Genomic DNA, 26,949 nt, shown 5'->3' on the forward strand with positions numbered 1-26,949 from the left:
ATCAGTTCTCCCAGTAGCATCATCTGCTGCAGTCCTACAAATTCTGTGTCTGTTATCCTCCCCTTCAACACACAAAGATAATGAACTCTTCTGGTGCAGAATTTATATAAATTAAAACTCCAAGATGAAGACAACGATCACGGGACTTGTTTTATCACCTCTCATACAGCAGGCTATTTTAGGGTAAAAGGCCATTTTATCCTTGAACATATGCTACTGCAGAGTACAGGAAAGCAATAAGCACTTGAGACAGTGAATGTAAGTAACAGTCATTAAAAACTGAAGCACTGATCTCCAAGGAGTAGCACATGACATTTCTCAAGCACTGAAGACAGCATCTCCACCAAGCAGCTCCTAGCAGCTGTGCATTAACACAGGAAGGTAAGAGCAGGAGCACAGCACACTGACCCCACCAGTGTCACACCAATAGTCCCTGCTGTAGAACATCACAAACACCAGCAGATTTGCTGGAAAAAACTGTCTCCATCAGTAGGTAACTACTCAAGGCAAACACGAGCTATCAGACCTGAAAAATAACCTGGATGCAATTATGACATAACTAAAATTTCATTGGTATCTCTCAACTTCAGTGAACATCTACACCACCAGCTTGGCCAAGTGACTACTGATTTCTAAGGAGTTGAAAGTATTCTTTACACAACTCATTTTCTCTCTACTCAAGACTACGATCAGATCATCATTGGCAAAACACCAAACGCAGAACTATTACATTGTCTTTTAGAGCTTGCACTGCAGAACATCAGAGAAATAAAGAGGGATGCCCTATGCATCAGATTGAGATATCCAAAAACAAGAATGCAGGATGTAGGACCGTATTGAAACAATTACTAGATCCCTTCATATCTATAGATAGCATCCTCAGTCCAGCCCCTTTTCACTCACAAATAAAACAACCTGGTCTTTCGGCAAGTGCCCACCCTGATGCAGCAGTTACAGACACTTCCCTTGACACATGGTAAAGCATGTGTGTACCTAACTTCAGCCAAACACCAGGGCAACCGTACTTTGAAGATAATGCATTTCTAAAAGGCAGAGTCTGTGACAAGTGCCTGTTTTTCCCTTTATGAACGGCCCAAGAAAGGAGAAGCAAGAAATTCTAGGAATTGATTAGGAGGGCCATGCTGGCAAACAGATTAAAAAAAACCATCACACAGCTAAAGATTCCAAACCACAGTATCTGGATTAAGGATCTCAGTGCTTCTGTATATACATCTGTGTCAGTATTGCGCCTTTCTGCACTGTTTGCTGCGGGATCTTAGTGTTGCCAGACTTGCATAAAATGCACTGGTCCCACTACTGAAGTACCAGTAGCAGACCAGCTTGCTGGCTAGCAAGTCAACAGCTACCACTTGATCATAGACATGAAGGTGAAATCCAGTAAGATGATACAACCACAGAATCATTAAGGTTGGAAGAAACCTCTACAGACTGCCTAACTCAACTCCCCTTCACAGAATGGGGTCAGCTGAACCAGGTTATTCCTGGCTATGTCCAGTCACATTTTGACTGTCTCCAAGGATGGCAATTCCACTACCTCTCTGAATAACTTGTTACCATGTTTGACAACCCCCATGACAAAAGTGTCTTTTTTCTCCCCCTCAAATCACAGAATCACAGAACGGTTTTGGTTTGAAAGGACCTTAAAGATCATCTAGTTCCAACCTCCCTGCCATGGGCAGGGTCACCTTCCACTAAACCAGGTTGCTCACTTACCTGGGCAGCCTGTTCCAGTGCCTCACCACCCTCCTGTTATTCTCCCTCGTTTTAAAAGGGAGTTATCCAATAGCTATCCATTTAATAGATACTTTGGGAACAAGTATAAACAGTTCCCAACACAGTGGAGCACCTTCATGTTCAGACATCTATACTTAGAGATAACAATGATAACAATCAAAGCATCCATCAGATCTCCCCAGCAGAGTCGAAAGAAGCTGTGACAGCTGTTCAAGTGACCCTACGTAGGAAACCGCATATGGTGGTGAGCTGCACAAATTCTCTCTGTCCACTGACCTAAATTCACATGCCTGAATCTGGAACTCAATGTCTGTTAAAATGGCTTATATGATTGTTAAAAACATATTCCAGACAATTTTGGAGACAAACAAACTGAAAGTTTTTGAAATCCAAACACACATTTGCCCAAAATAATTCGCCCACCCCCAAAAAATGGAACCAAGAAAATAGAGCTAAAGATAAATACTTTAGTCTTCTTTTTATTGGATGACAGTCATGTCGATTTTTAAATTTTTTCCAAAGTTATATTTACCATACTAGAACTATAATTTTTGAATTTAATCAAATACACTGAAAATTAACTGAAAGCAGGAATGTAGAGTAGCACAACATACTCTTTTTGATAAGCTATGCAAAGATAATTCTATGTTTTTTCCTATTCCTAGAAATGTTAAAACAACACAAAAAGTCTCCCTTCTGTCTCCAGGATCTTTTATTTAGACACAGCTTACTGACCTCCATTGGGGTCTCCCGTAGAATTTCAAGTAACAAAACAAGAAATTCAGACAACTAGCAGACACTTCTGTCTCTCTAAAACAAAAAGTGGAACAAATATGTAATAATAGTACCAGAGAAGGATTTTATCAAACAATTCTTAAAACAAAAATGGGTGTAGCTGAAAGGAATAAAGATATATGTAATGTATGGCCAACTTGCAAATTAAAAGTTACTCCAGCATTATTCTTGGTGGATTTGATTGCTGAATTTGGGAAGAAATGTACCTTTTAAACTCTAATTGTTTAAAGGATTTTGGATCAAGTCAATGCTAACATACTAAAACACTTATGATGATCAACCAGCAAACATAGCTGATTTTTAACTCCTTAAATAGTCCAAAAAACATAATTTTTCACACTTTATTTTCTGATGTTCCTTCCACAAGTACACGAAATCTGGTTTAGATCTTATCATAACAATGTCTGTATTGGAATACAAAGCAGAGCTTCCAATCTATAAATACCTTGGTATTTGGACCTTTTCTAAGCCTTCTAAGTACTGAAGAGATTCCAAAGCCTCCCTGAATCATCTTCACTTTGAACAGGGCAGATCCTAAAGCTTTGCAGCTCTGTGTGTCTGAAGCTAGATTTCACTCCAAACTGTTAAGTCATGCTAGGAAACTAGAATCTGGTTTTAAATCAAAATACGCCAGCAATTTTTATTTGAAACATTTAGTATGAAGTATCAACTTAAAGCAATTAGATAACAACATCTTCCTGAACCAATGTGATAAATGTTTGCCTTCTACACAACCACTCTTTTTCTCTTTGCCCTCTCCAAACAGAGGGGAGACATTCATAATTTTCCCCTAAAAATCAGCTACTCTTCACATTATCCTTTGTGTAAAATATGTTTTTAACACCAGAAAGATACTGAGAAATATAATAATATTCACTAAGCAAGTAAAGCTGCATTTTTCCCCCACTATTCCTCTGTATTCTTGCAGGTGTTAAGTCATTTCCATATTCCTTTCCTACATATAAAATATTGCAGCACTATTTTTTTAATCTGAATTAAGTACATAGAAATGGAAAACTTCTGTTAACATAAACATTGCTTATTTCACCTTTTCCCCAAAACCATGGTTTAGGAAAGATCCTGGACATACCTGAAGTTCCCAAAAAAAGAAGGAAGTTTCTAGGCTTAAATACCAACTCTTTCATAAAATCCTCCTACTTATTCCTCTTCAAAATGCAACTGCAGTTGACTACACCAAACTACACCTGTTTCCAGAGAAATAAATGGGGAACTGTTCATTCCCAACTTGTAGAGAATTCAGTAATTTGCTAGGTATTTTCTAGTAGGTTTAACATGATCCTGACTACAATTATTTCTATTTTCAGTCAAAATATACCAGTAATTAATGTGGGAAACCAACATTAAGCACTGACTTAAACTAGATACCAAAATAAAACACTTTCCTGAAAGGTATAGCACATGTTAGTTCACCATAATTTTCTGCCCTTCTAATCCCTATGTTTTAGCAATTCTAAAGGCAACTTTAGACTAAAACTGAAGTTTCTCTTAGTTTCCAAGATCCTTCTGTTACACTATATTACATGAAAACCCAACCAAGTGAAATGTGAAAGACACCCTGTCTTGATAAAAGAACAAGAAAGAAGAGTAGAACGCTTTTTCCACAAGTTAAAAGCACAAGTCGTCCAAGCATATTTGGTAATTGTGAGGATCTTGATTTTAATCACTTTTTAGGATTAAGCTGGCAGTTCTGAGTAGCACTGATTTGACACAATGAAGATAACTAGCAGCAAGGCACCTTTCTGGACAAGTGTCTGCCTCAAACCATAGTAGTCCTAAATTTTTTACCCATCACATCAAAACCAACTAAGTGCTAAATATATTTTAACAAGTCAAATGAGTTTTTATATATATACACACATATATATATATATTTACACACACATATATATATATATGCACACACACATTTTAACTGCTAGATTTTTGTACTTCAAATAGCAGAGGTAAAACTTCCACAGCACTGACGGTACCTCTCTCTACACAGTGTATAATTTTAAGAAGTCAATCCAGTTTCAAAAGTTTACACTGAAAAGCATGCATTAGCAATAGGTACTGTAGAACAGCCTGTACTAGACATGATACCAGAGCCTACTAATTATGTCAACCACAGAGACACAGATCATATTCTCTGAACAGAAGTGTATCAAAAACTTCATGTTAAGAGAACTAGCAAAGAGAGTCTTTGAAAGAAGAAAAATTGTAGCCCAATTAAAGGAATATCCACTGCTCACTGAAAAGCTGCATCGTGTATTTAGGACTTTTCCTGCTACAAAAACCTTTTACCTATTCAGGAATGGATTAGAACACCCACAGTTTTACTGCTTGTAGCAAAGATAGCAATGGCTAAATAGACTTTGTTTTTCTACACATTTTAGCAACACACTTCAGTTTGATTTTGTTTTTACTATACCTTACTGACAATCTTGGACCAAAGAACTACATTTGAAATAATAGTTCAATTGTGTAACAATTTTGCCAAAACTGTTAGAATTTAGAAGTGCAAAAAAAATCAAACCATTTTAGCCCAAGACTGAAATAGGAAACAAGTGTTTGTGGTAAATACTAACATATTCATGTATTCATGCAATTCAGAAATGTACATACAACAGCCATCTCCGTGGTATTTTAAAATCATGACTTCTGGTGACATCATAAACCATAAGTTAAAAGAATCCTGACACACTTGTACTCCAAGGGCACAAAAATAAAGTTACTGGCTATCTTGGATTTTTTAGGAACTTCAATGCATTCCACACGAATCCAACTTCAAGCATTTTGACATCAACTGTCTGCAGATGTGAAGTTTCATACATATTAAGCATCATCAAGTAATCATTCACATATGACAAAGCAGCACATTAAGGAGTAAAACATTCAGCAAGTTATTGGTAAGTTACAGGAAAATCTACATTAAAACAGTTAGATGGAAGACTTAATTAAAACCAAATAAATACTAAATTTTACCTTTTCTGGATTGTAATATAAAGATTTCAAAGTAGTAAACAAGGGTGGGCAGCCTTTACTGAAGTTAACCCTCAGGAACTTATCCATTAGTTCTCTAAATTTTTCACCTAGAAACAAAAGTGTATTTGGTTATATGTCAGTGATTGCAAGCTTTACATAAATGTAAGCACTAATTGCTGTGGAACACTGGATAATAGAGTAACTGGAAACTGCAATTAAGGATTTTGATCTTGTCTGTCACATAAGATGCTTAAGCTGCTAGTGTTTAGGAGACTCCTCATAAAGACCTGGTAACAGATTTTACAGATTTGAGGACTATTACCAAGGGAAAGTATTGAGTGCTGGCTACAGAGCATGTAGCAAGGGCTGTTTAAACAAACATTGGAAAAAGCAATAATGGTAAGAATAACTAAGCACTGGAATGGATTACCTTGGAGATCTTGTAAAAGCTCCATCATTGGAAGTTTTTATGATTAAGTTAGACAAATGTGTGTTAAGAATAGTGCAGATATAAATGATCCTGCTTTGAGGAACAAGGATAGATGAAATGAACCCTGTACCTCTCTTCTAGTCCTATTTTTTAATGAGTTGGACATGACCTCCGATGACAATATGATTGTTTCTGGAATCAGAAACAGAAGACTAGGTTTCAGAAGATTAAGCACCATATCAGAACCATCTTTATCAAAATATACTATCAGAAAGCTGAGCATCTGATTTAATTATGTTTACAGGTAAAAATTACAGTACTTGCAGTATGCCACCTTTCTGAGAAAGGCTCTTTCCAAAAAAAAGGCAGGACTTCAAAGAGAATAAATCCAACCAGGAAAACCACTGGCTCTCATGTTTTTGTTCCTATGATGAAAAGTGGTTGTTTTCAGTTGTTTCAGGTGTGTGGATTTTTTAAATTATTTTTTTATTGGTTTTGTTTGCTTTCCATGGGGACGAAGTTGCTACACTTCACTGTCTATTCTGTGGACTTTTCTAAGTCTTTAAACAAGGAAGTAGTACACATCACATAGTGTTAACATACATACATTGAACTGTTGAAATAAACTTCAATTTATTAAAAACAAATTACAGATTTGGTAAGACTTCCATAGATACCCAGAAAAAGAAGATACTACTGCTTTGTGTAAAACATGTATTTCCACCAGTTCTTAATTGTACTATACTTACTGTTATTAGCACTGTTACTGAGACTAATGAAAGTAATTCATGTTCTTGTCTTGCTGTACTAAACCAAACTGCTGTATATAGAAACTCCTGCTACCTGTTAATGAGGATCCATAAGCACATGCTTTATTACAGGTGGGTTAATTAAAAATTGTTTTCTCACACCACAAAAAACTCCCGTATATGACAAAAAAAATCTCAGCTTCTCAGTTTCTTCTGTGGAATTGTTCTGATTTATGTTTTCTTAATGGAAGAATTATAAGTCAGATTTTAGGAAAGCAAGATGGAAGCTTCCATTAAGTACATATTTATTCATAGAAAGCAGAACAGCTTTAAAACAAAGTCTGAAAAAAGGCAAAGCACACTACCAGGCACCCATCTATATCATGAAGCCAAGCTCAAAACTTAGTCTGAGGCACAAAAAAGACCTGAGCACAGGAACAGTGAATCCACAGCAGCATCGACAAACCTAAAACTGGGTGGCCAGGCTCCAACCCCTATCCTTGATCAGTCTAAAAATTAATTGCAACAGCCTTCCTCCATAAAAGGTGGTTTCCAGATAGATCACAGAGCAGATCTGCATCAAATACAAGGTTAAGATGAAATGCATGGCAAGGCCTGGGAAAGCCTGCCCTTTAAATAAAAGCCTGAACTTCAGAGTATTTTAAGCCAACTCTCAATCAACCAGTGCTGGCTGTAAGCAACTGGTCAGTGACTGTACTGCAACAGCAGCCTCATTGAACCAAAAGTTCTGTCCTCTTGAAATCTGCAAATGCATTTCTGCAAACAAGTTAGTTTCTACACCTTCACATTCTCATTATTAGTTTTTGCCAACAGGAATTCCTATCTGCTGTACTTAAACACAAAAAGTTATTTAGTGAGGAGATGAATTTATAGGGAATCAAAACCAGTCTTGTACATCCACGACTGATACAGTCTTACTAGACTGACAACAGCACAAACTTTAATTTCAGAAAATTCATATTTGAAACAGTACAGAAGGTAGCCTGAGAGTTGTTTTCTCAACTGATTTAAGGACGAATTTTGCTTTCAATTACACTATTGCTACAGCAGGAACAACTATCCTCGCTACCAAACATACTTCTATTTAAATGAACATTAGCTGTGAAACTACACTGTCAGATACAAAGTGAGCAAGTGCAAAATATACAGTGAACTGAACCCAACAGCAAAACACATTATTAATAAAGACATGGAAAAGCATTTTCCAGGTTCCTTGTTTGCTATGTATTACCATAACATTTTTACTACAGGAGATAAACAATTACTTGTCACCTAGCTTTTCAAATCAAGACAAACTGCCTTAATTTGCCCTTGTATCTTCAAAGAAACTGAAATATCTGGAAATAAGTACAGCATAAGTGTTAACTTTGGTGCTAAATCTCTTACAAAGCAGTTAAAATCCTGTAATCTTACATGGGAAAGGTGTGCACACATTCAGACTCCTGAGCAACAATTGAAAGCTGGACTAGCTATGCTCTGCAGCATCTATGGGTACAACCAATGTAGTGCTCAGTACATGAGCTAAATTAAAAGCTACCTCACAAAATTAAGCGGTGTGTTGAGAATTTGCAGCTGAACTTAGGAACTTAATGACACTTAGATATCTAACTCATGTACTTTGTATTTCTTCTCAAAAGTTTACTATTTGAGTTACAGACAGCTACATACCAACTATGTCTTTTCATGGGATTTACCTTCTCATTTAGCCTATTTCTATATATTTTGCAACATCATAGCTCTCTGTTTTAAAAATTGTATACCTGTTCCCTCCAGAATAGAGCACATTTGTGCACTGTATTTCAAAACAACTTCTGAAAGGACAGAGTCACTAAAGAACTTTGCTTTAAAATTAAAATAACTTCTGCTACATAACACTGCAGACCTGCTTTTTTGTTCCCATTCTTATTAAATTATCAGCACAAAGTTAGTTTATATTGTAGATTTAAACTTCTAATGGTTCTACAACAAAATGCTGGACATCCAATGAGTTAGTCAGAGTCAAAGATTCAGTGCTTTCTGTACATTAAAAAAAACTATAGCACAAAACCCATTAGGAAATTCAGTCCTATGCTATTGTGATTGTTATATGCATCATTTACACCTGGTTTCACTGTTTATAGTTTATAAGTTAGCTTATATATAGGTATATTAAACATAAAAGAGGGGTGTGTATATACAAACACTCCTCTATACCTTGAATTCAAGTGTATTATATCCCTTTTACCTTATGATTCTTAACTTGTACGACACAGAAAAATTATGTACAGTAGTTTCAACAATCCATATAACATTCCATACTGTATTTTTATCAATACAAACATTACATAGTTCATATCACCATATTAGAGCACATGAACTTTTTTCTATCAAGTCCTAAAACATAAGTAATTATGTCTATTCCAAGAGAAATGCACACATCTGATTTGTGTAAGTGTACAAATAGGTATTAAATGCACATTCAACAGCCTCACGAAAACTTAAGGGAAAAAAATACAATATTACAGAACAGATATGCAAATTTTTACCTGAAACAAAGTTTAAAGGTAATCTTCTAGGTGAAACTGCTCTGGGATGTCTTTTACTAACTTCTTCATAAATCTGAAGCCTCTCTTCTAAAGTGCCTATTATCAGTAAATATAATAGATATAAGTAACAGATAAAAATCTATTCTTCTAATTTTTTAAAATTTTGAAAATTAATTTAGCTTGCCTTCTCATACAGTTTGGATTTGGAACAATTTAAACATTTCAAGTTTTTTTTTCCAGTAAATCATAAACACTACTGTGTAAAACTGTGTAATGAAAACCCTGTATGTACAATGTAGAACTACCAGCATTAATCGCCACAAAGATTAACTGCAAACAAGACAATTAACTCGCACATTCAATCATACAGCACTAGAGTTTGGTTTCTTTCAGTTACATGCTGTGCAGACCCATTCACACAGTCATTTGGCATTCACAGATTCAATTAACTCTTTTCACTATGAACTCATTTCAGACATACTTAAAGCATCCAGCAACATGTCTACCTATGATTTAGAAATGCCAGACAAGTAGCACACAATACAGTCACACCTTTATTAAAGGTCCTCTGGTAGCAGCAAAAACAAGGCACAATACTGCCAGTGTAAGTACTGAGCACTAGAACTCTTTATATCTTAATGTTTAACAAAAATAAAGCTACTTAAAGATTTTTCTTCCCACTCCTCCCCTTTCCCCCATAATATGCTTTGGAGCTCCAATGTGGTTAGAACTGAAATAAAACTCATCTGTTGCTTTGAAATGCCATTTTCACATAATTAAGATAAATTTCACTTAAATGTTATTAAATTCATCAAGCAATTTAAATAAAACTGAATGTACTATGACACAACATATATTTAATAAATATATGTTTTCCTTTCATAAGAAAAAACAATTTATCTTGTCACTGAGCTCAGATGTTGGGGAAGGGGGGGGAAAAATATGTTACCCAGTGGCTCCAAGATATGCACAGTTCTAAAAGATACTAAAATAGTGTTTGGATTGGAACTAAAGCATATAAAAGCCCTAATTGAAGTCACAAGTTGGAGCTCCAGAACTTACCATGGGGGAGGAAATAGTCCTAAGATCACCTAAAAAATAAAGTAGCATTATTAGTTTTATAAATTAGTACAGTTTTAATCTACATTGGATTTTAATATGTCAAATAAAGTACTGGATTGGTTCTTTGTTAAGAACTACACATTTTCATCAACATATAATACTAAACAGAATAATCAAGTTTTTGGGTAATTGATTTTCTGGGACAATAATCATGATGTTCAACTCTACGGATAGATGAGGAAAACCATTTAAAGGGCAACACTCCTCTCAGCATAAGTGTAACAAAAGCATCTTCTGCACTGCCAGCCACAAGCCATAGTGCCAGACCTTATAAAACTCAACTGGAAAACTTTCTAGAAGAAAGCTGGTTGCAAAATACAATGCAGCTACCATATCTACAAATAATATCCTTGTGATTTATGATTTATGATGTCATCAGAATAACTCCAATAAAACTTCCACTAATTAGTGAATGGTGAAATACAAGGAAACCATTCCTATGTAAACACCTGGGCAAGTTACCACTGCAAACACTTGGAGTATAAATTGTTGCAACATTGCAATTAAAAAAAACCAAACACACAACAGAACCAAACCCGTAACATTCAGCTCTTTTCCTGGAAAGAGAGAACAGCAGTAACGTGAACTAGCACTGGAAAATGAAAGATGTTATCATGTTCATCCCCTTTTCCTCCAAAGGACAGTCAGTTTAAAGAAAATATTTTTTTCAGATGGCCTGTTTTTAAAAGGCCATCTGAAATATATATTTGAGTATTTTTCTGCATACCTGTAGAAGGAGATACCACCCAAACAAGTTTCAGAATTGCAATTTTATGTTGTGGTATATGATATGATACAATAGTAGTCTGACAATCAACTACTAGACAGGGACAGACTGCAAACTGGTTGCCAAGATCACATGTGGCAAGGAAGTGTTCCTCAGGCGAGCATGTTAGCAAATGCCACCTTTAGCTCCAAGAAGAACGACTTGCTCTTGGTATTTTCATGCCCACAAGTTCTTCAGTGAATATTTTTTAAATGGATAAACACAACTATACAAAATTCAAGATCAGAAGGTACATAGCTTTCTGCCAAGTAAAACTACTTAATCTAGAACAGTAACACATCAAACAGGAGTTTTAAGTATATCCTATATCATATGTATTTTCAATGTATCTGTGTATATTAACTTACTAGGTTGAAGGGCCTTCTCCAGGCTTTCATAATAATACCAGTTTTCTGCATTGCGCTCAATTAACTCTTTGTACACTTCACCAGCTTCTTTCAGTCTCCCCAACTTCAGTAACATCTCTCCTAAAAGCAACACGGTAAAGAACTGTGAATTACATGAGAACATACTGGTGACTTGAGAATAAAGTTTACAACACTAAACACATAAAATTGAGCTTAATCATATGTAGATACTTAAAGAGGCCTATATAGCTCACAGTTTGGAGCATTCAGCACTTTTGAAAGCAAAGATTATTTGAATGTCTGGATTTGAGTATTTAAAAAAAGCTATTGGGTTTATAAAAGAAATAAGCAACTCTTCCTTGCAGGACTCCAACACATAACTATGTCACTTTCTATCAGCCTGTTTACTTAATTACACCTATATTTTTCATATCACCTAACATTTTTTTAACCAGTTAAATCACATTGGTTTACTACTAAGTAAATAATTTTACTAGGTCTGGCTTGCATGGAATTAATTTTATTCACAGCAGCCCCTACAGGGCTGTGTTTTGGATTTGTAACTAAACACTGACAACACACCAATGTTTTCGCTACTGCTCAGTGGTATTTGTAGAGCATCAAAGCTCTTTTTACACCCACTCTGCAGTCAGCAAGCAGGCCAGGGTGGACAATAAGCTGTGAGCAGAGACAACCTGGACAGCTGACCCAAAGTGGCCAATGGAATATTTCATGCTATCTAGTGTGTCATGCCCAGTAATAAAAAGGAGCATTTGGGCAGGTGACCGTTGCTTGGAGACCACCTGAGCACCAGTCTGATTGTGCAAGGCAGTGAGTGATTGCCTGTGCATCACTTGGGCATCGTTTTTTTTCCTTATTCCTCTACTTTACTTATCTTTATCTCAACACATGAGTTTTCTTGCTTTTGCTCTTCCTATTCTTTCTTCTGTCCTGAGAAGGGGGGCTGCAAGCAGTGAGAGCAAGCAGCTGTTCTACCTGCTGGTCAAGGTCAACCCACTGCAATTATGCCAACAAGGAGCAGCTGAAGAATACGTGCTATTACACAACTGCATACTCAGAACTCAATACTTCAAATATACAAAACAACTGTGGGTTAGTTTTAATCAAAGAAGTCAACTTCAGCATTCACTTAAGCAGAGCAATACAAGGAAGTGCATTAGACTACATAAGAAGGAAACAAGAATTTGATACTTCAGTCAAACAAACAAAAAACCCTCAAACATCTATGTTTTTACTATAAACACTATTCAAAATGGGTTACACTAGCTCTGATTTATGGAAAGCTACTCTGGTATGTACCAATACAATGATCTCTGATATTTCCTCAGTTCCAGTGTCAACCCAAGTTAAACTACCCGCATCCACTATCCACTTTGGTAAGGCAAGTTACTTGAGCACAAAATTTTAAGTCTGTTATTACCAGGTTTCCTATAGTGTTTCAAATCAATTAAAGATCTCACATGTAATTTCTTTTACTGCTTTATCATATCTGAAAGACAGCCAGTAGCAAGAGGTTAGAACAAAATTGGCTGAGAGAAGGATGACTTACCTTTGATTTCTTCTACTATTAATTTATCACATATTTGCTTTTCATATGTCTCTATATGTTCTAAAGACTCCTCAAACAGATCTGCCTCTCTCATCACTTGATTTTGATACAAAATCAGTTCACTATATTCATAATCTATTTTATTTGGAGGAATCTGGAGGGAAAAAAAAAGCAACAGGTTATTTAACATTTACCTGTACCTCAAATGTTTGCAATATTACAGAACACAAGATTCAGGCTACAAAATATATCAGGTCTATTTATATACCCAAACATTCAAAATGGACAACTCCCATTATTCACAATTAAATTAGATTCATTCAGGATATCCTTTGTTAGAGAACAGTTTAAAATAATTCCTGTATTTCCCTGTTATCACTGTGGCGAGATAATTAAAAACAGAAACCTTGCCTTCTCTTATAGAATAAAATTTGCAAACATCTTGGCAGCCTTTTTCTTCTGAAGGACTCATGTACTCCAGAACAATTTTGATCCAAGTTCCACAGCAGATTGCTGGGATATCACAATACTTATTATCAGCATACCAAAAACACTGGATCAAACTATTTCCAAGACCAAAAAACAACCCAAATACTGGCCACAGCTTGACAACTAGAGTTTTTCAGACCAGACACTTAGACTATTTCTTTCTAACCAAGTGTTCTCTGTATTACACTTCAGTTCCCCAGAGAGTACAGTACACAAGCATGTAAAGAGTGTTTTTAAGCAACAGATAATTGTTTTGAGGTCTGCTGCCAGTTGCATACCCAGGACTTTGCCCACAGGCTGTAGTAAATCTAGTGGGTCACCCACCTTCCAGTGAAATATGAGCCACTGAAAAAGGACAACATTCAAAAGCATTCTTTCCTAGGTTTAGAGTGTATTTAGGGAAAAGTCATGCCAGAGTTATAATAAGTATTCCATACTGAATGCTCTTCACTACTATACACAGAAGCTACTTAAATTATGAGTAAATTCCAAGAATTTCAGAGACAAAATGCAGAAGTCTGCAGACAATGCCCAGCAGATCTATACAACACTTGACTACGTGAAATATACTGTCTGAACAGAAATTGTAGCAAACGTAGTTATAGTCAAACAATTTTTTAATAATTAAAAATAGATAAGGATCTGAGCTTGATAATTGTTAATGATTTTCTTTTCCATCACACTACATACTTTCTTCCTGAGCAAGCAGCACTTAAAAGTCACATTGGTCACCAAACCATTTACTATTACTTCTGTTTCCTGAGCAAAGCTTTTCCTTTATCTTCTTTAAAGAACCAAGTAATTTAATAAACAGAAATGAAATGCAAACATACATACATTAAACTGGGTGAAATTAACATTCATATTAGAAGAATCTTCTCCTAAACCACTACTTCCAGCCCTTCCCTAAGCACAGGCCAATTTTATGAGACTTAAAATTTCTGTTCATATGCCCTTTGAATTTGTAGAGGCAGCTCTTTTAGCACTGTAAGTTTTTAGAAATATTTCCTTTTAGATAGAAATATTCTGAAAGAGAGCATAGCTAAGTAGAATATTGTAGAGACGTGTGGCAATGAACATCAGTTTTGCTGCTGAAGAAAGCAATACTAAAAAAAAAATACTTGAATGCTGTTAACATATTGTAGCAAATGATGGCTAATGGAACAAGACGACACCTTGCACAAAGAGTCAGCAGGTGGCATGAAATGCTACCCATTCCTTTAAGTATATTTCCTCTATCTACAGCTCCATTTCTGTTTCCACCTTGGCTCAATTTTTATCCATATTAAGCATTAGAAGTCACTAATAAAAGCATTGTTACCTTGAAAGCATCTTTAACTGCTTCACAGACTGACATATACAACAGAAGCTGAGCATTTAAGTGTGTCTTCTTGCTTATCCTTACTGCAATAGCACTGAACTGAACCTGCAGAGCACCAATTTAGTTCTTTCTCCTCTTCCCCCACGAAAAAATATCCTCTCCTCCAATAAAACACACATCTAAATTCCACAAGAAGAACAACTTCTTAGCTCATCATGAATTTGCTTTAGGTCTTCAAAACACTGACTACCCCTGAAGTCCTTAAATATGACATATAAAGACAAGAAACAGATATGCTAGCTGTCTTGTTTCTCCACTGCTTTGGCAGGACTATAAGAAATTACAAAATGTCAAAAAAAAAAAAAACCCACAAACCAGAAAACAAACAACCTCAAATGAACTCCCTCTTACACACAGGGAAAATCCACCAGAAAGATACTGCACTTATTGTCACTCCACTGAAAAAGCCATTTTTAGAAATAGTTTTAAGAAAAACCTAGTTTTAGAGGTATTTTGAAATCTCATCAAGTTAATGATGATTTAAACATGCAATTCAGAGGGTAAACATAACCCCAGTACTTAATTTGAATAATCAGATTTAATAGAATATCTTATTCTTTATCAGCAGAAGTATTTTCCCCCCACTATTTTTGCTGCACAATACACCTTAACTCCTCCCTCCGCCCAGAAGTTATGACTGTTGCACGTGAGATATCCAACTTTCTCTTGAACTCAGTTCTGCTATTTCAGAATCAATTCCTTCCTCTCCTGGATCAAAAAAGAAGCAATTTTACAACTGTAGATGCCCTAACATAACTGCCACTGAAAGAATGGGACAAGATGCAGCCAAAACATACCTAAGAGCAGACCCCCAAAACTCCAGAGGTTTTCTGTCCATATCTGTAATTGTGGGCCTGATGCAGAAATTAGGAATAAAATAAAAATTAAAAATATTTTTTTTTTCTGGAAAAGAAGAAAGGAAAAACGGGACATACAACAGTAAAACAAATTGCATTGTTGTTTTACACCTTCGTTCCCAAAATTAAAATTCTGAAGTGACTCTTAAATCATTTGCATTAACTTGGACAACACAGGCTGTTATATTTCCTGCAGTGATGTCTGCATTCAAAGTCATAACCTGGTTTTGACTGAAATATTGTGTATCTGGTTAGTTTATAGCTTTCAGATGACAGGCAATGTCGATCTGGATACACTAAGAGACAGAAAATTTACTATTTCCAATGATAACTTAGCTATTAGAATAAAACTGTCAGTGATAAGAAGTGATTTATCATTTTATTTTGTTGCTCAACTTCCTGCCACTACTTGTTCCTTTATTTTCTCCTACTAAGCAATCTTCCCAGTGATCCTTCTTCCCAAAACCACTATCTAAACTTTACTAGAATCACCTGTTTTTTTTCTGTTTACAGTAAACAAAGAGAATCTCTGCCTTTCACTAGACAGCATTTTCTCTAATCCTCTGACTTTTCCTTATTGTTGTTCTCAGTTTTAACTTTTTAAAAACAGGGTCATCAGTAAGTCTTGACCTCTCGGTAATGTGCTCTATACAGAAAACCACTGCTTCTCAGAAATAAGGGTGGTTTTTTTGCTTTTCACCCACAAGTCTGTCCTGAGGCACAGTTTTACAATAAGCTAATCCTGGATCAACAAAGGCAGCTCACTTCCCTCTATTATTTCCCTTCCTCCTTCCCTTCTCACCTCTCAGCTGTTCAGTTCAGCCAATCAATCCTTCAAAAGAGTGATTATTTCTCTGTCACTTTGGCTTCCTGAACCAGCCCCTCCACGAGTCAACCAGTGCTGCACAAGGAAGCAGGGGGAGCACACAGGAAAAAGTCAAACCGCTGGTTTTGGCAACAGCTTGTAGCTAGAATAGCTCCATTATTTTGTGATACTGCATCTTCAGATATTCACCTACAGTCACTATTAATAAAATAGCAGTTCCTTGATATTTTTCTTAGTTTTACTGCTTGTTTTTTGGCTATATTAATTCCCATCTGAATGGACAGAGCTGCCTGAGTAATCCAAGTAAATTAATATGACAGCCCTACGTCACCATGATCTACCAATTATTGCCACAGCAGCATTTACATAACACATTACATTCACTTCTTCATTCATTAACAATAATGGTAAACAGTATCAGGCCTAATACAAACTGCCATAAAACCCCTCAAAACCATCAGCTTGTTAAAGATTCCCATGCATAAGTAATTTGGAAACCCTTCAGTCTTTCAACCGTCCTTTTAAACCTTAAACAGCATCCCCCTTTATCCCAGTCACATGCAATATCCTATCGAGTCAGTCACAAAACCTCATCTATGGAGTCAGAGCACATACACAGTACAGGACAGGACAGGAGGGGAAATTTAGGAAGCAAGCAACACTTGTATCTCCTCAAAGATCAACGGAGTGCCCTGAACTCAACTATTTTAAGTACAGGACTGCTAAATAACCAGAGACCGCACAAGCACTACATTTGGGGACTACTGTAGAAGAGCCCAAGTGTGGCAAAATTGAGTTGTGAGTTCGCTTGGTCCCTTCTGACTCTTCTGGACCCAACACATTGATTCTTGCAGTGGTTGGGGCCCTACGTGGGCCTGTACCCCTAAAGGAGCCAGCACAGCAAAGCACAAAGCTCCCTCTGTTTGCAAGAGATGTGAAACTAATGCAGTCCCCCACATTTAGTGTTTTGGGGGAGAAAACACAACATAACCACTTAATTGTCTCTACCACCCCCCCTGCAAAAAAAAAAGGCTTGACAATATTTTCTATAAACTCATGTTGTCCAATATTTGTAGCATATTTGTCCTTTAATGCTTAACCACCTTTTCCACCATTTGCCTGTGACTGATATTACACTAATCAACAGTTAAAAGCTCATTGTTCAAATACAAACTGTTCTCCTATTTATAGAAATATTCCAAATATTGTCAGTTTTACTGAAAAATGGCATCAGATCTTGAGATCATCTCAGGATTTCTGTGTTTCAGCCTGAGATCTAAGATTGTGATAACTTGCACAGCAGACTCCACTGATTTAATATGTTCATCTACAGCAGATGGTTTTAAGTCTGGCTTAGTCACTAGACTGCAGAATGTATTATCATGACTGCCCTCACACAAGCATATTTACACACAATCTTTTTGAAAAGACAACAACATTAACAGCATCACCTCCACTCTCTCCAAGGGGCCTACACCACTGTTAACCCTCTTAGTCCTTGAAAGAACCTCAATTTCTTACATTTCATTTGCAGTTTTTCCATTTATTATGTATTCATTCTAATTTGAACAGTCATTTCGACAGTGAACTCAGATTTGGCTCTGCTGACTCATTTGAGAACCACGACCTTTTGGCTGTCACATGCTCCTAAAAGATGACCCAATTTTCATTTAACCTTATTGTTTTCAGGGTTTATTCAAGACTGAAGTTACAGCTCTTTTGAAGTACCAAGCTGTATATACCTAGCTTGCTACATCCATTGTTTGACCACAATACGCAACCAAGACACAAACTCTGCTCCCTCCTAGCAATTACTGATTTCCTTTCTTACAGTTAGACCCATTCTGGATGTATAAGACCTCAAATGCAGTTCCCAGAAAGAATGTGATATTCTTGTTTAAAAAAAAATAAATCACAATTTATAGGTCAGGTAATATCTTAGTATCTGCATGTGATACTTCTAGCACATCCCCCAAACTGAATCCATCTATAAACATGTTTTTTCTTTCCATGCTACAGAATAATGAACATATCCACTCTGTCCTGTTCACTCAGACTTCACAGTTCTGCACTACCAGTAACAGAACAAGAGAAAGGTGTCTCTCTCTCTCTTAAAAGAGGTTATACTGATGTTAGCATTGCACTACTTGATTTATCCCAGCAAGTTTCAGTAACAACAAATCTTATCAAAGAATTTTCAGCTATGCTTTCATGTTACTTTAACACCAAGCACTGATTTTAAATGCATAGTGTACAGATGCACACAAAGGAATGAAAAAGTTTATTTTCATGTCCTTTGTAGAGATGTAATGACATCCAGGCTACAGCAGGATAGAGGGCAAACGAGCATATCCAACACTAAACAGTATTTTCTGAAGTTTTACCTCCAGTAAAGGGACAGGATCATACGTTTTCTTTAACTACAAACCTCACAAACATTAGGTTATTCAGTTATTGTACACCAGCCTACCATTATATCCTCAACCCCAACAGCAAATTGCAAGGGGAAAAAAGTATTCCCATAATTTGCATCAGCTGCTAAGCTCCTGGAAATCTTTCTACTCAAAGCAGAAAGCTCCATAAATAAATTTCTTCTTAATTCTTAACTGATTCTTAATTATTCCCAATGACAAACGACTAACTCCAGATTATGTCTCTTATACAGAAAATGTTCTCTTTCCAGAACAGGAAGTCTTACCTGTTGGGTTTTCCTAAACTCTTCAAGTAGTTTTAAGGCCATATCATAATCTTTTAGTAAGTGGTACGCAATGGCATATCCAATCCAAGAAGCCCGTTGTGTGGGGCGCAGCTGAAGCAGCTGATATCTCGTCTCCTTCAGTAAAAGGAAAGCCATTTAAAAGTAACAGATACATTAAAAGAGGTACAAAACCTTTAACATGATTTACCACCAGTACAGCAAAAATTTTAAAAGCCCTGGCTATTTTTTGGAATTCTAACAGCATGGGGAAAAGCAGCATGTTTCCATCTCATAAATCTTGATGGCTACACTCTAAATACAGGAATCACAGCCCAAAGTATAAAATCTTTGTTGGGACACAAAAGGTGTCACTTTCAAGACTACCTCTTAACAGCCTAAACTATTTAGGAGATCAAGCTTTGAAATCTGAGTGAGGGGTTTCCAATAGGAACCATGAGCTCACTGCCACTTGGAAGAGCAGCCCCTGCTGCTCCTCATACTGCTGCAGTACTCTTAGAGCCCCTTCCTGCGTCAAATCACAGCTATTTTCTCTTCTTCCATTAGCAAATTCAACATCCTCAGTGAAGCGGACCAACTAATGCCCAAGCCCACTATCTAGGCCTTTGCTTCACACGAAATAAAGAATGGAAAGGGAATAGCATCTGCCCACAGTCAAATCGGATGAGCCATTTTGAAACCACTAACTTTGTTTTTAGACAAATTTTCATGTTTTATTTATAATAAATATCAGTATTGAAATTCAATAAATCAGCCATCATGGGGCAGGTTCATGACAGTTTTATTTCTCATGGAAAAATACCTTCCATACACACACCCAAAACACCATTTGCAGTATTTCACAATAGCAAAGAACTCCTTCTTGCTAAACTTTAACTCTTATCCCCTTTATTTTCATTATTTCAGTGAGAAATGAGTTCAGAACTAGTGTTTTACAAGCAATCCACTAGCCAAATTGTACAGAATAACCATGCTTTTAGTTCTATTTTTAACATTACGAGGCTCTACTGCAATACATTTTCATACTTTCCTAAGTAAGAGCTTAAAACACTTTTGAAACAAAGTAGCAGCAACAGAATTACTACGAATAAAAGACAATAATAAAACAGAATAACACGAGAATGGTAACAGCAATAGACGGGAATTCAAAGAGAATACTTACTCTATATCCTTCTAAATCCCTCATTTGGATCTGCAACAAAGAGAGATCTCTCAAGATCTGTAGATTATCTTTATCTAGTTTGAGTGCATTCCGGTAACACTTGATGGCTTCATCATATTTCTTATCAGAACGTTGCAAAAGACCATACACATGCCAACCTAATGCAATGTTAAGGAAGATACATCAACAATTTTCACAAAGTAACAGCAATGCACTTGTGTTACAGACCAAACAAATGAACACCTTCCTTGAAGAGCAGCACCCTTATAAAGTTTGATTACTGCAGTCCGACTTTATTGACACATTTAAAAATATTATATGCTTCCAAATAAGCAATAAAGTCTCATTTAAAAATCTTCTGTTAAGTCACATTCACAACCCCTGCCAAACATTATTATGCAAACTAAATGAAGCAAACTCCACAGGGCCCAAAAGAGTTATTCCTGAAGATGTACTGTTTAAAACACACTATGGTAATTACAGTAGGAGTTCTTACTCCTACAACTGACTCATTTTAACAATGCAATTGGTATACAAGTTTTACTTTTCCTCGCTTGCCTGTAACCTCAGTCTCCAGATTTTACAGTAAGGGGTAGACACAGAGCTACACTTCATTCATAGACAAAAGGAAATCTTAGCATTCCTGTGCTTCAAAAGTCTATCACATTATCAGCATCTCAGATTTCCATCAGTCCTGTGTTATTTCAATAGGCTTTTCTCTCACAAGCATCCTTTTTTATCCTGGCAAGATTCTGAATTCAAAGTAGGAAACCAACATGTCATAGCAAAGCATCACACTTTGTGTGTTCACTTCAGTCTCCAAAGGTCATATTAAAAGAAATATTACCTGACATGATCTACCTTTTACTGCTTCAGATTACTAGTAGCTCATTGCATCAACATCTTCCACAGCAGCAGAACTGCACTTATTTTCATTTTGAAATTACAAGGGGCTCGAAAGTTACCTCAAGCTCTTCCATGTGCCCCTGAAGCAGCAAAACACAGCAAATCTTGATAAGAGGTACATGCATCCTTCACTGCTTTCAATTAAGAGGGCACAAATAACTGATAGTGCTAATAACCAAAATATTTAAGAGGTTTTGTTCTACTGAATTGAAACAAGCAAGGCTCCCTCCAAAGATACAAACATTGCTAAACTTTATGTCTGAAAAAGCTGAGAAAGCACATGAATTCAGTGTTAGCCTCATCAAATTAACTGAAGAAACAGAACTAAGTTTCTCTTACAAAGACTCACATCCTTGAAGTTCTAGACATGACAATATAAAGTAGGTTTGTAATTACTGAGAAGATGTAAGACTCCAGCCAAAAGAAAAGACTTGCTAGAACTAAGTCTGAAGGAAACTTCTAATCCTCAGGAAAGAGACCCTGTTCTGCATTCCTACAGGAACACCAAATTAATTTCAGCCAGCTGAAGCACGCAAAAACTCCACATGCATCCCTAAGACTGCGAAGAAAGCTGCTATTTCTGCCATCATGATTTAAGACTGAATGGGAAAGGGGGACAAAATTATTTTGGATACAGGCATGGCTGTCAGTCTAATACTGCTGCTTCTTTCTGTAAACCCTGCCTTGCCTATTTAAATATTCAGGACATGGATTAAAGGTATCATCTTCAAACACCTGCCTCAGAACTACTGATACTTTAGATTCTCACATACAGCAAGACAATTCAGTCCAAAAGAATTTATGTGCACTTTTAGGAGCATACTTAGACTAAGATAATGCTTTGAGTAGTTTATCAGGCATCATTACCATTTCTGGATGCTATTGGTAACCTGGCTTAATCTTTCATAAATCATATTCTTCACCAAGCAATTAAGTAAAGAAATGCATAAACTCATTCAGAAATAAGGGTGTACAATATTAAAGACTAAGCATAGGAAATTTTAACAGCTGATACAAACCAATAAAGCAAATTGCCACCAATTTTTTATAGTAGGCAGCTCTTGACAGCCTTGCATGCATGCCTACAGCATCCCAAATATAACATGCCACACCTGAAACATTTATTCTTGAAATAAATGTAGCTTGCTGACCAGATCATTACTCAAGTTATAGCCCAAAATGGGTCAGATTTCATTTGTAATTTAACCAGAAAATTTCTGGATTTCTAAGCAATTTTAGAACAGCTATTTTCCCCCAAAACCTCAATATGAAGAACCATGGAATTAAAGTGTTCCAGACCTCCTAAAACAAGTCAGAACACTGATGTGACCAGCTATATTTTATGCACCCTGTAACAGGGGCTTTTTAAAAAGCTCAGATGACAGAACACACCAAAAATATCTTCAAATCTTACAACAAGGAAATAAGAACACAAACACATATTCCACCTCCTCAAAACCAGCTTCTGGAAGGAGGTGAATTCAGTGACTTCCACCTGCCTCTACTTTTAACACAAAGGACAGACATTAAAGTCATATAAAACAGGAAACAAACATTTTAGAGAGCCTCCCAAGCCTTGCTTAGGTGGCACTGAGAACCAACAGGCCTTCAGGCTTTTATCAGAACTTCATGGCTGGTCACAAGCCTTTGCAAAGGATGTAAGAGGAACCAGTATTAAAAAGCTCAGCCTCAGATCTCAGTTTCTCACGAGCTAGAATAAATATATTCTCCTGGTCTTGACTCTCCCTTATCTACTGGAGCCCCACAACCAGAAAAGGTTCAGATATTTATGTAGTGACATTATATGGGTAGCACATCAGGTACTCCTAAAGTGTGGTAATAGTAAAAGAGGTTGGCTATTTCTTTGGAATTTACCAGGAGATGATAACTGAAAGTATTGTGACCCAACACTCAGTGTGGAATTAATTCAGATTCAACTAGAGAAGTAATTCTGCATAGACAGACTACTCTAGGGGATTCTCTGTAGAGCTGTAACAATACACTTGAATGCAAAAAGGTGGAACTACTGGCTTTGTCAGAGCTAGTTCATGGGTGCAGCTTAAACCAAACATTTGTGCCTAACAGGATTCAGATAAGTTTACACTTTCTCTGAATTCAGAAAACAAAACTCCTTGCAGTCTTCTTAAGGTAAGACAAGTTTCACAAGTCAGTAAAATAGTGAAAAAAAAAATCCAGACCTCATAACAAAAAAAAAAAAAACCCAAACAAACACAACTTTTTAAACTTGTCCAGGAAGAAGGTCCCTTTGACCACCCTATCCCCTCAAATTAGATTTAAAAAAAACAAAAGCAAACAAAACCACAGGTCCCTCCAGCATTTGTAGGGACGTTTTCTAGTTAAGAGCCAGCGTGAACTGCAGACAAGAATTAGTGATGCTGATAAATCCCACTCTGGAACTTTCTTTAGGAATCAGAATCTCCCAAAATTCTTAACTAACTGGTCCAGACTCCCTGGCTCCCTGATTTAAGGTGCAAGGCTTCTTAAACAGATTAAAGTTGCTTTGGTATTCCTTAGGCATTCAGCTTCTAAGATCAAGGAGGTACAAATTATCTCGGATTGTCCTATGGCATACCTCTAGTAACTCTTATTACCTCCATACACTTAAAGATTATTCCCACCCTCAAGCTCTCTGAACATTTAATACAGGAATGGTGTAAACAGCATTCCCTTTGTCTTAACTAGATGGCCATCAGAAAGTGTTTCCCCCAAAGATTTTTTTTTTATTTTTAAAAATTTAAATATTTAATGGGAAATTATCCCTTAATATGCAACTCAAATGCATATAGAACAGGCATTCTGTGCAAAACTGAAGTAGCCTCCTACCTGTGGCTTAAATAGAAGACAGCTACTCCCAAAGCTCTTGGGTAGCTGTTAAATATTTCACGGGTATAAACTTTTGGAAGACTAGTTTACAACAATGTAGTAATCATCAAGCCTATAGACCTAAACCATTATCTAAAATTTAACGGCAAAACAGATATTTTCAGAGCACTTCTAGATTGGATTTTTTACACATTTTGAAGGGAGAAGAAAACTTTAGAAAAGGCCAGATTTTACAAACCATACATATTCTCTGCAGAAAATTTAAAAAACCCACAGATGGTCTTTTTCTAATAAATAAATGTAAAAAGCATTTTTCTTAAACTGCAAAATTGTAGACCGGAAAATAAAATCTTATTTCAAGTATTTAACAATTAATACTCACTGGATTAACAATCAATATTCTCACTGTATACACCCTAGACATTTTATAAATACCACATTATGTATTTGAAAAGTATGTACTGATGCAGGAACAAGATCACACATGCAGAAGTGAGAACTCATTGCAAAAAGATCGGGTTTTGTATTACAAAGGATACAGACATGACTCTTCACGTCATTACGAAGTCCTTTACGAACAAATTCATATGCCTCTTCCTTCTTCCCTAAGCAGTTCAAGGTCAGTCCTTTCATCGCCAGCGTCTCTGTAAGAAATATCATATACTTATGTTTCTGACTTACCATACGCCAGTTTCTCGGTACAGATACCCTTTGAAGTTGTTATACAGCAAAGTTCCCCATTAAATGATAAATTTAGATCAGGCTAGCAGCCTAGCACAGCTGAAGACTGTTACAAGGAGGAATTTCCTTTTGTGAAATTGGTCTTTAAAAGACCACTGCAGAGCACCACACAGATGTGAGGAACATAGACAATGCAAACTTTGTTAATTAAAAAAATACATTTAACTGACTTTAAGGGAGTTAACAATAAGCTAAAGCAACTTCAGAGAGCTTCTCAATGCGTGTTAAAGTTCCAGATAGGCAGAGCAAGAAAAAAAATAAATCATTAGGTTGTGTCATACCATAACAGATCTCTGTCAAGAGTCAGCTCCACTGCAAAGCATTAAGAGAAGTATATTTCCTGGTAAAGTATTTTGGGGGTAACAAGATATTCTCAAAGTAGTAGCACTTTAATCAACATTCTGAGAGGCACAAGACTTCAAATAATACATCGGTATGATTATTGCTCCCTCTCTTCCCCCACTTTTCAAAAAACACTGTGGGGAAACAAGTTGCATGTAAGGCACGCACTATGCCCAAAAGCTGTTCCAGATTAATATTTGACTTTTTCTGCCAAGTAAAAGACCACTTAGTTTTGGCCCCTGTGAGAAGATAAGTCATATTTTCATCACAGTACTCCAGTTTTCCTCCAATTGCTATATTTTCCCTAATATTAATGGCCATGGCCCATCATCTCAAGGTCAGCTGTAACAGCAGCTTGAAGATTCATTGACAGGTCTGTTTAACACTGTTTCCTGTCAAAGTACACCTAAAGTGAATGATGACCCAAAATAAGCCAAGGATTTAGCTTTAAATTGTCCTACATCCACACTGTAAGAAGAGAAAAAGCTATAGTGATACCTTCCCAATAATATCAGGAAGCTTGAAAAAACACATCCTTACTGTGGGAAAGAGGACAAGCTACTCCTGCCTTCCCACACCAGGGAGACAACTGCCCAGCCACAGAAATCCATCTGTTCGCCACATTCTCACTACGTTTTTCAAACTTCTTGTCTGTGAAGCTAAGTGTGGCAGCAGTGCAGCCTCCCATCAGATCATTTCATTGCCTTAGTTCTGCATCAGCTGTTCATTCCAGGCTTTGCTCCCAAGCTTCAAAGCCATCAGTGGCTCAGAGCCCAAGTAGTATGTGGACTGCCAAGGCAGCTGGCTGTCCTGGAAAAGTTAGAGAGGCAGCAAGAGCAGAGAAGACACATGTATACTGAGATATTAAAAAAACACAAGTGCTAGTACAGACAAATGCATTAGGTTAGAGCCGGACAAGCCACTCTAGCTTTGAAGCAACAAGAAAACTGTACTTTTATTTCCAAGGAAGTAATGAAGACAAAAGAAACAGTAGACACTAATGAAAGCACAAAAGGGATTATTTGAACATTTTAGCAATATTTGACAGTGTCCAACAGGAAGATAATTTTACTGACACAGTACATATGCATTCAGTGTTACCCTGTTTTCCCAAAAATAAGACCTATCCCAAAAATAAGCCCTAGCATGATTTTTCAGGATGCTTGAACTGTAAGCCCCACTCCAAAAATAAGCCCTAGTTATGGTTCATTAAAGAAGTCTATTTAAATAGTGTCCAGGCAGCCATACATGTAAAAAAGCACGCATCTTTTGGAGCAAAAATTAATACTCACCTTGTCTTATTTCCGGGGAGACATGGTAGGTTGCTTCAACAGTAAACAAATAAAAATTTCACTGTATCAGAAGGAAAGACTGGCTGAACCATGCAACAGAAACCCTCTAATACAGTCAAACTGGAGTATCTTACTGAGGATTAAGTTCTGATAGATATAAACAGAAGCAACATTTTGCTGTCTCATTTTCTGCTATATTTATCAGAACAGGATCTCCAGATTCTGTCTTTAGCTGTAAATCTTAGCAGAAACAGTATGCCACTTTGCTCCTTATAAGCAGCGGCTTAGTATGCAGTACAGAAAATTA

General features: G+C 36.6%; 1 protein-coding gene across 3 annotated transcripts in view; it reads right to left on the reverse strand.

The window, feature by feature from the left end:
* NAA16 (N-alpha-acetyltransferase 16, NatA auxiliary subunit) overlaps positions 1 to 26,949 on the reverse strand; it is a 65,096-nt gene that overhangs the window by 24,584 nt on the left and 13,563 nt on the right. For 2 of the 3 annotated variants that reach the window (XM_065054689.1, XM_065054672.1), the window contains exons 3-9: positions 24,807 to 24,911; positions 20,518 to 20,675; positions 19,338 to 19,472; positions 13,087 to 13,240; positions 11,517 to 11,636; positions 9,261 to 9,356; positions 5,536 to 5,642 (exon numbers count right to left, since the gene is read on the reverse strand). In XM_065054689.1, the coding sequence (XP_064910761.1) occupies positions 5,536 to 5,642; positions 9,261 to 9,356; positions 11,517 to 11,636; positions 13,087 to 13,240; positions 19,338 to 19,472; positions 20,518 to 20,675; positions 24,807 to 24,911 (875 nt within the window). Of the gene's footprint in view, positions 1 to 5,535; positions 5,643 to 9,260; positions 9,357 to 11,516; positions 11,637 to 13,086; positions 13,241 to 19,337; positions 19,473 to 20,517; positions 20,676 to 24,806; positions 24,912 to 26,642; positions 26,676 to 26,949 lie in introns of all 3 variants that reach the window. The other variant, XM_065054681.1, reaches the window with a different exon arrangement.

The sequence above is a fragment of the Columba livia genome, chromosome 1 (genome assembly GCF_036013475.1).
Source record: "Columba livia isolate bColLiv1 breed racing homer chromosome 1, bColLiv1.pat.W.v2, whole genome shotgun sequence".
NCBI lineage: Eukaryota > Metazoa > Chordata > Aves > Columbiformes > Columbidae > Columba > Columba livia.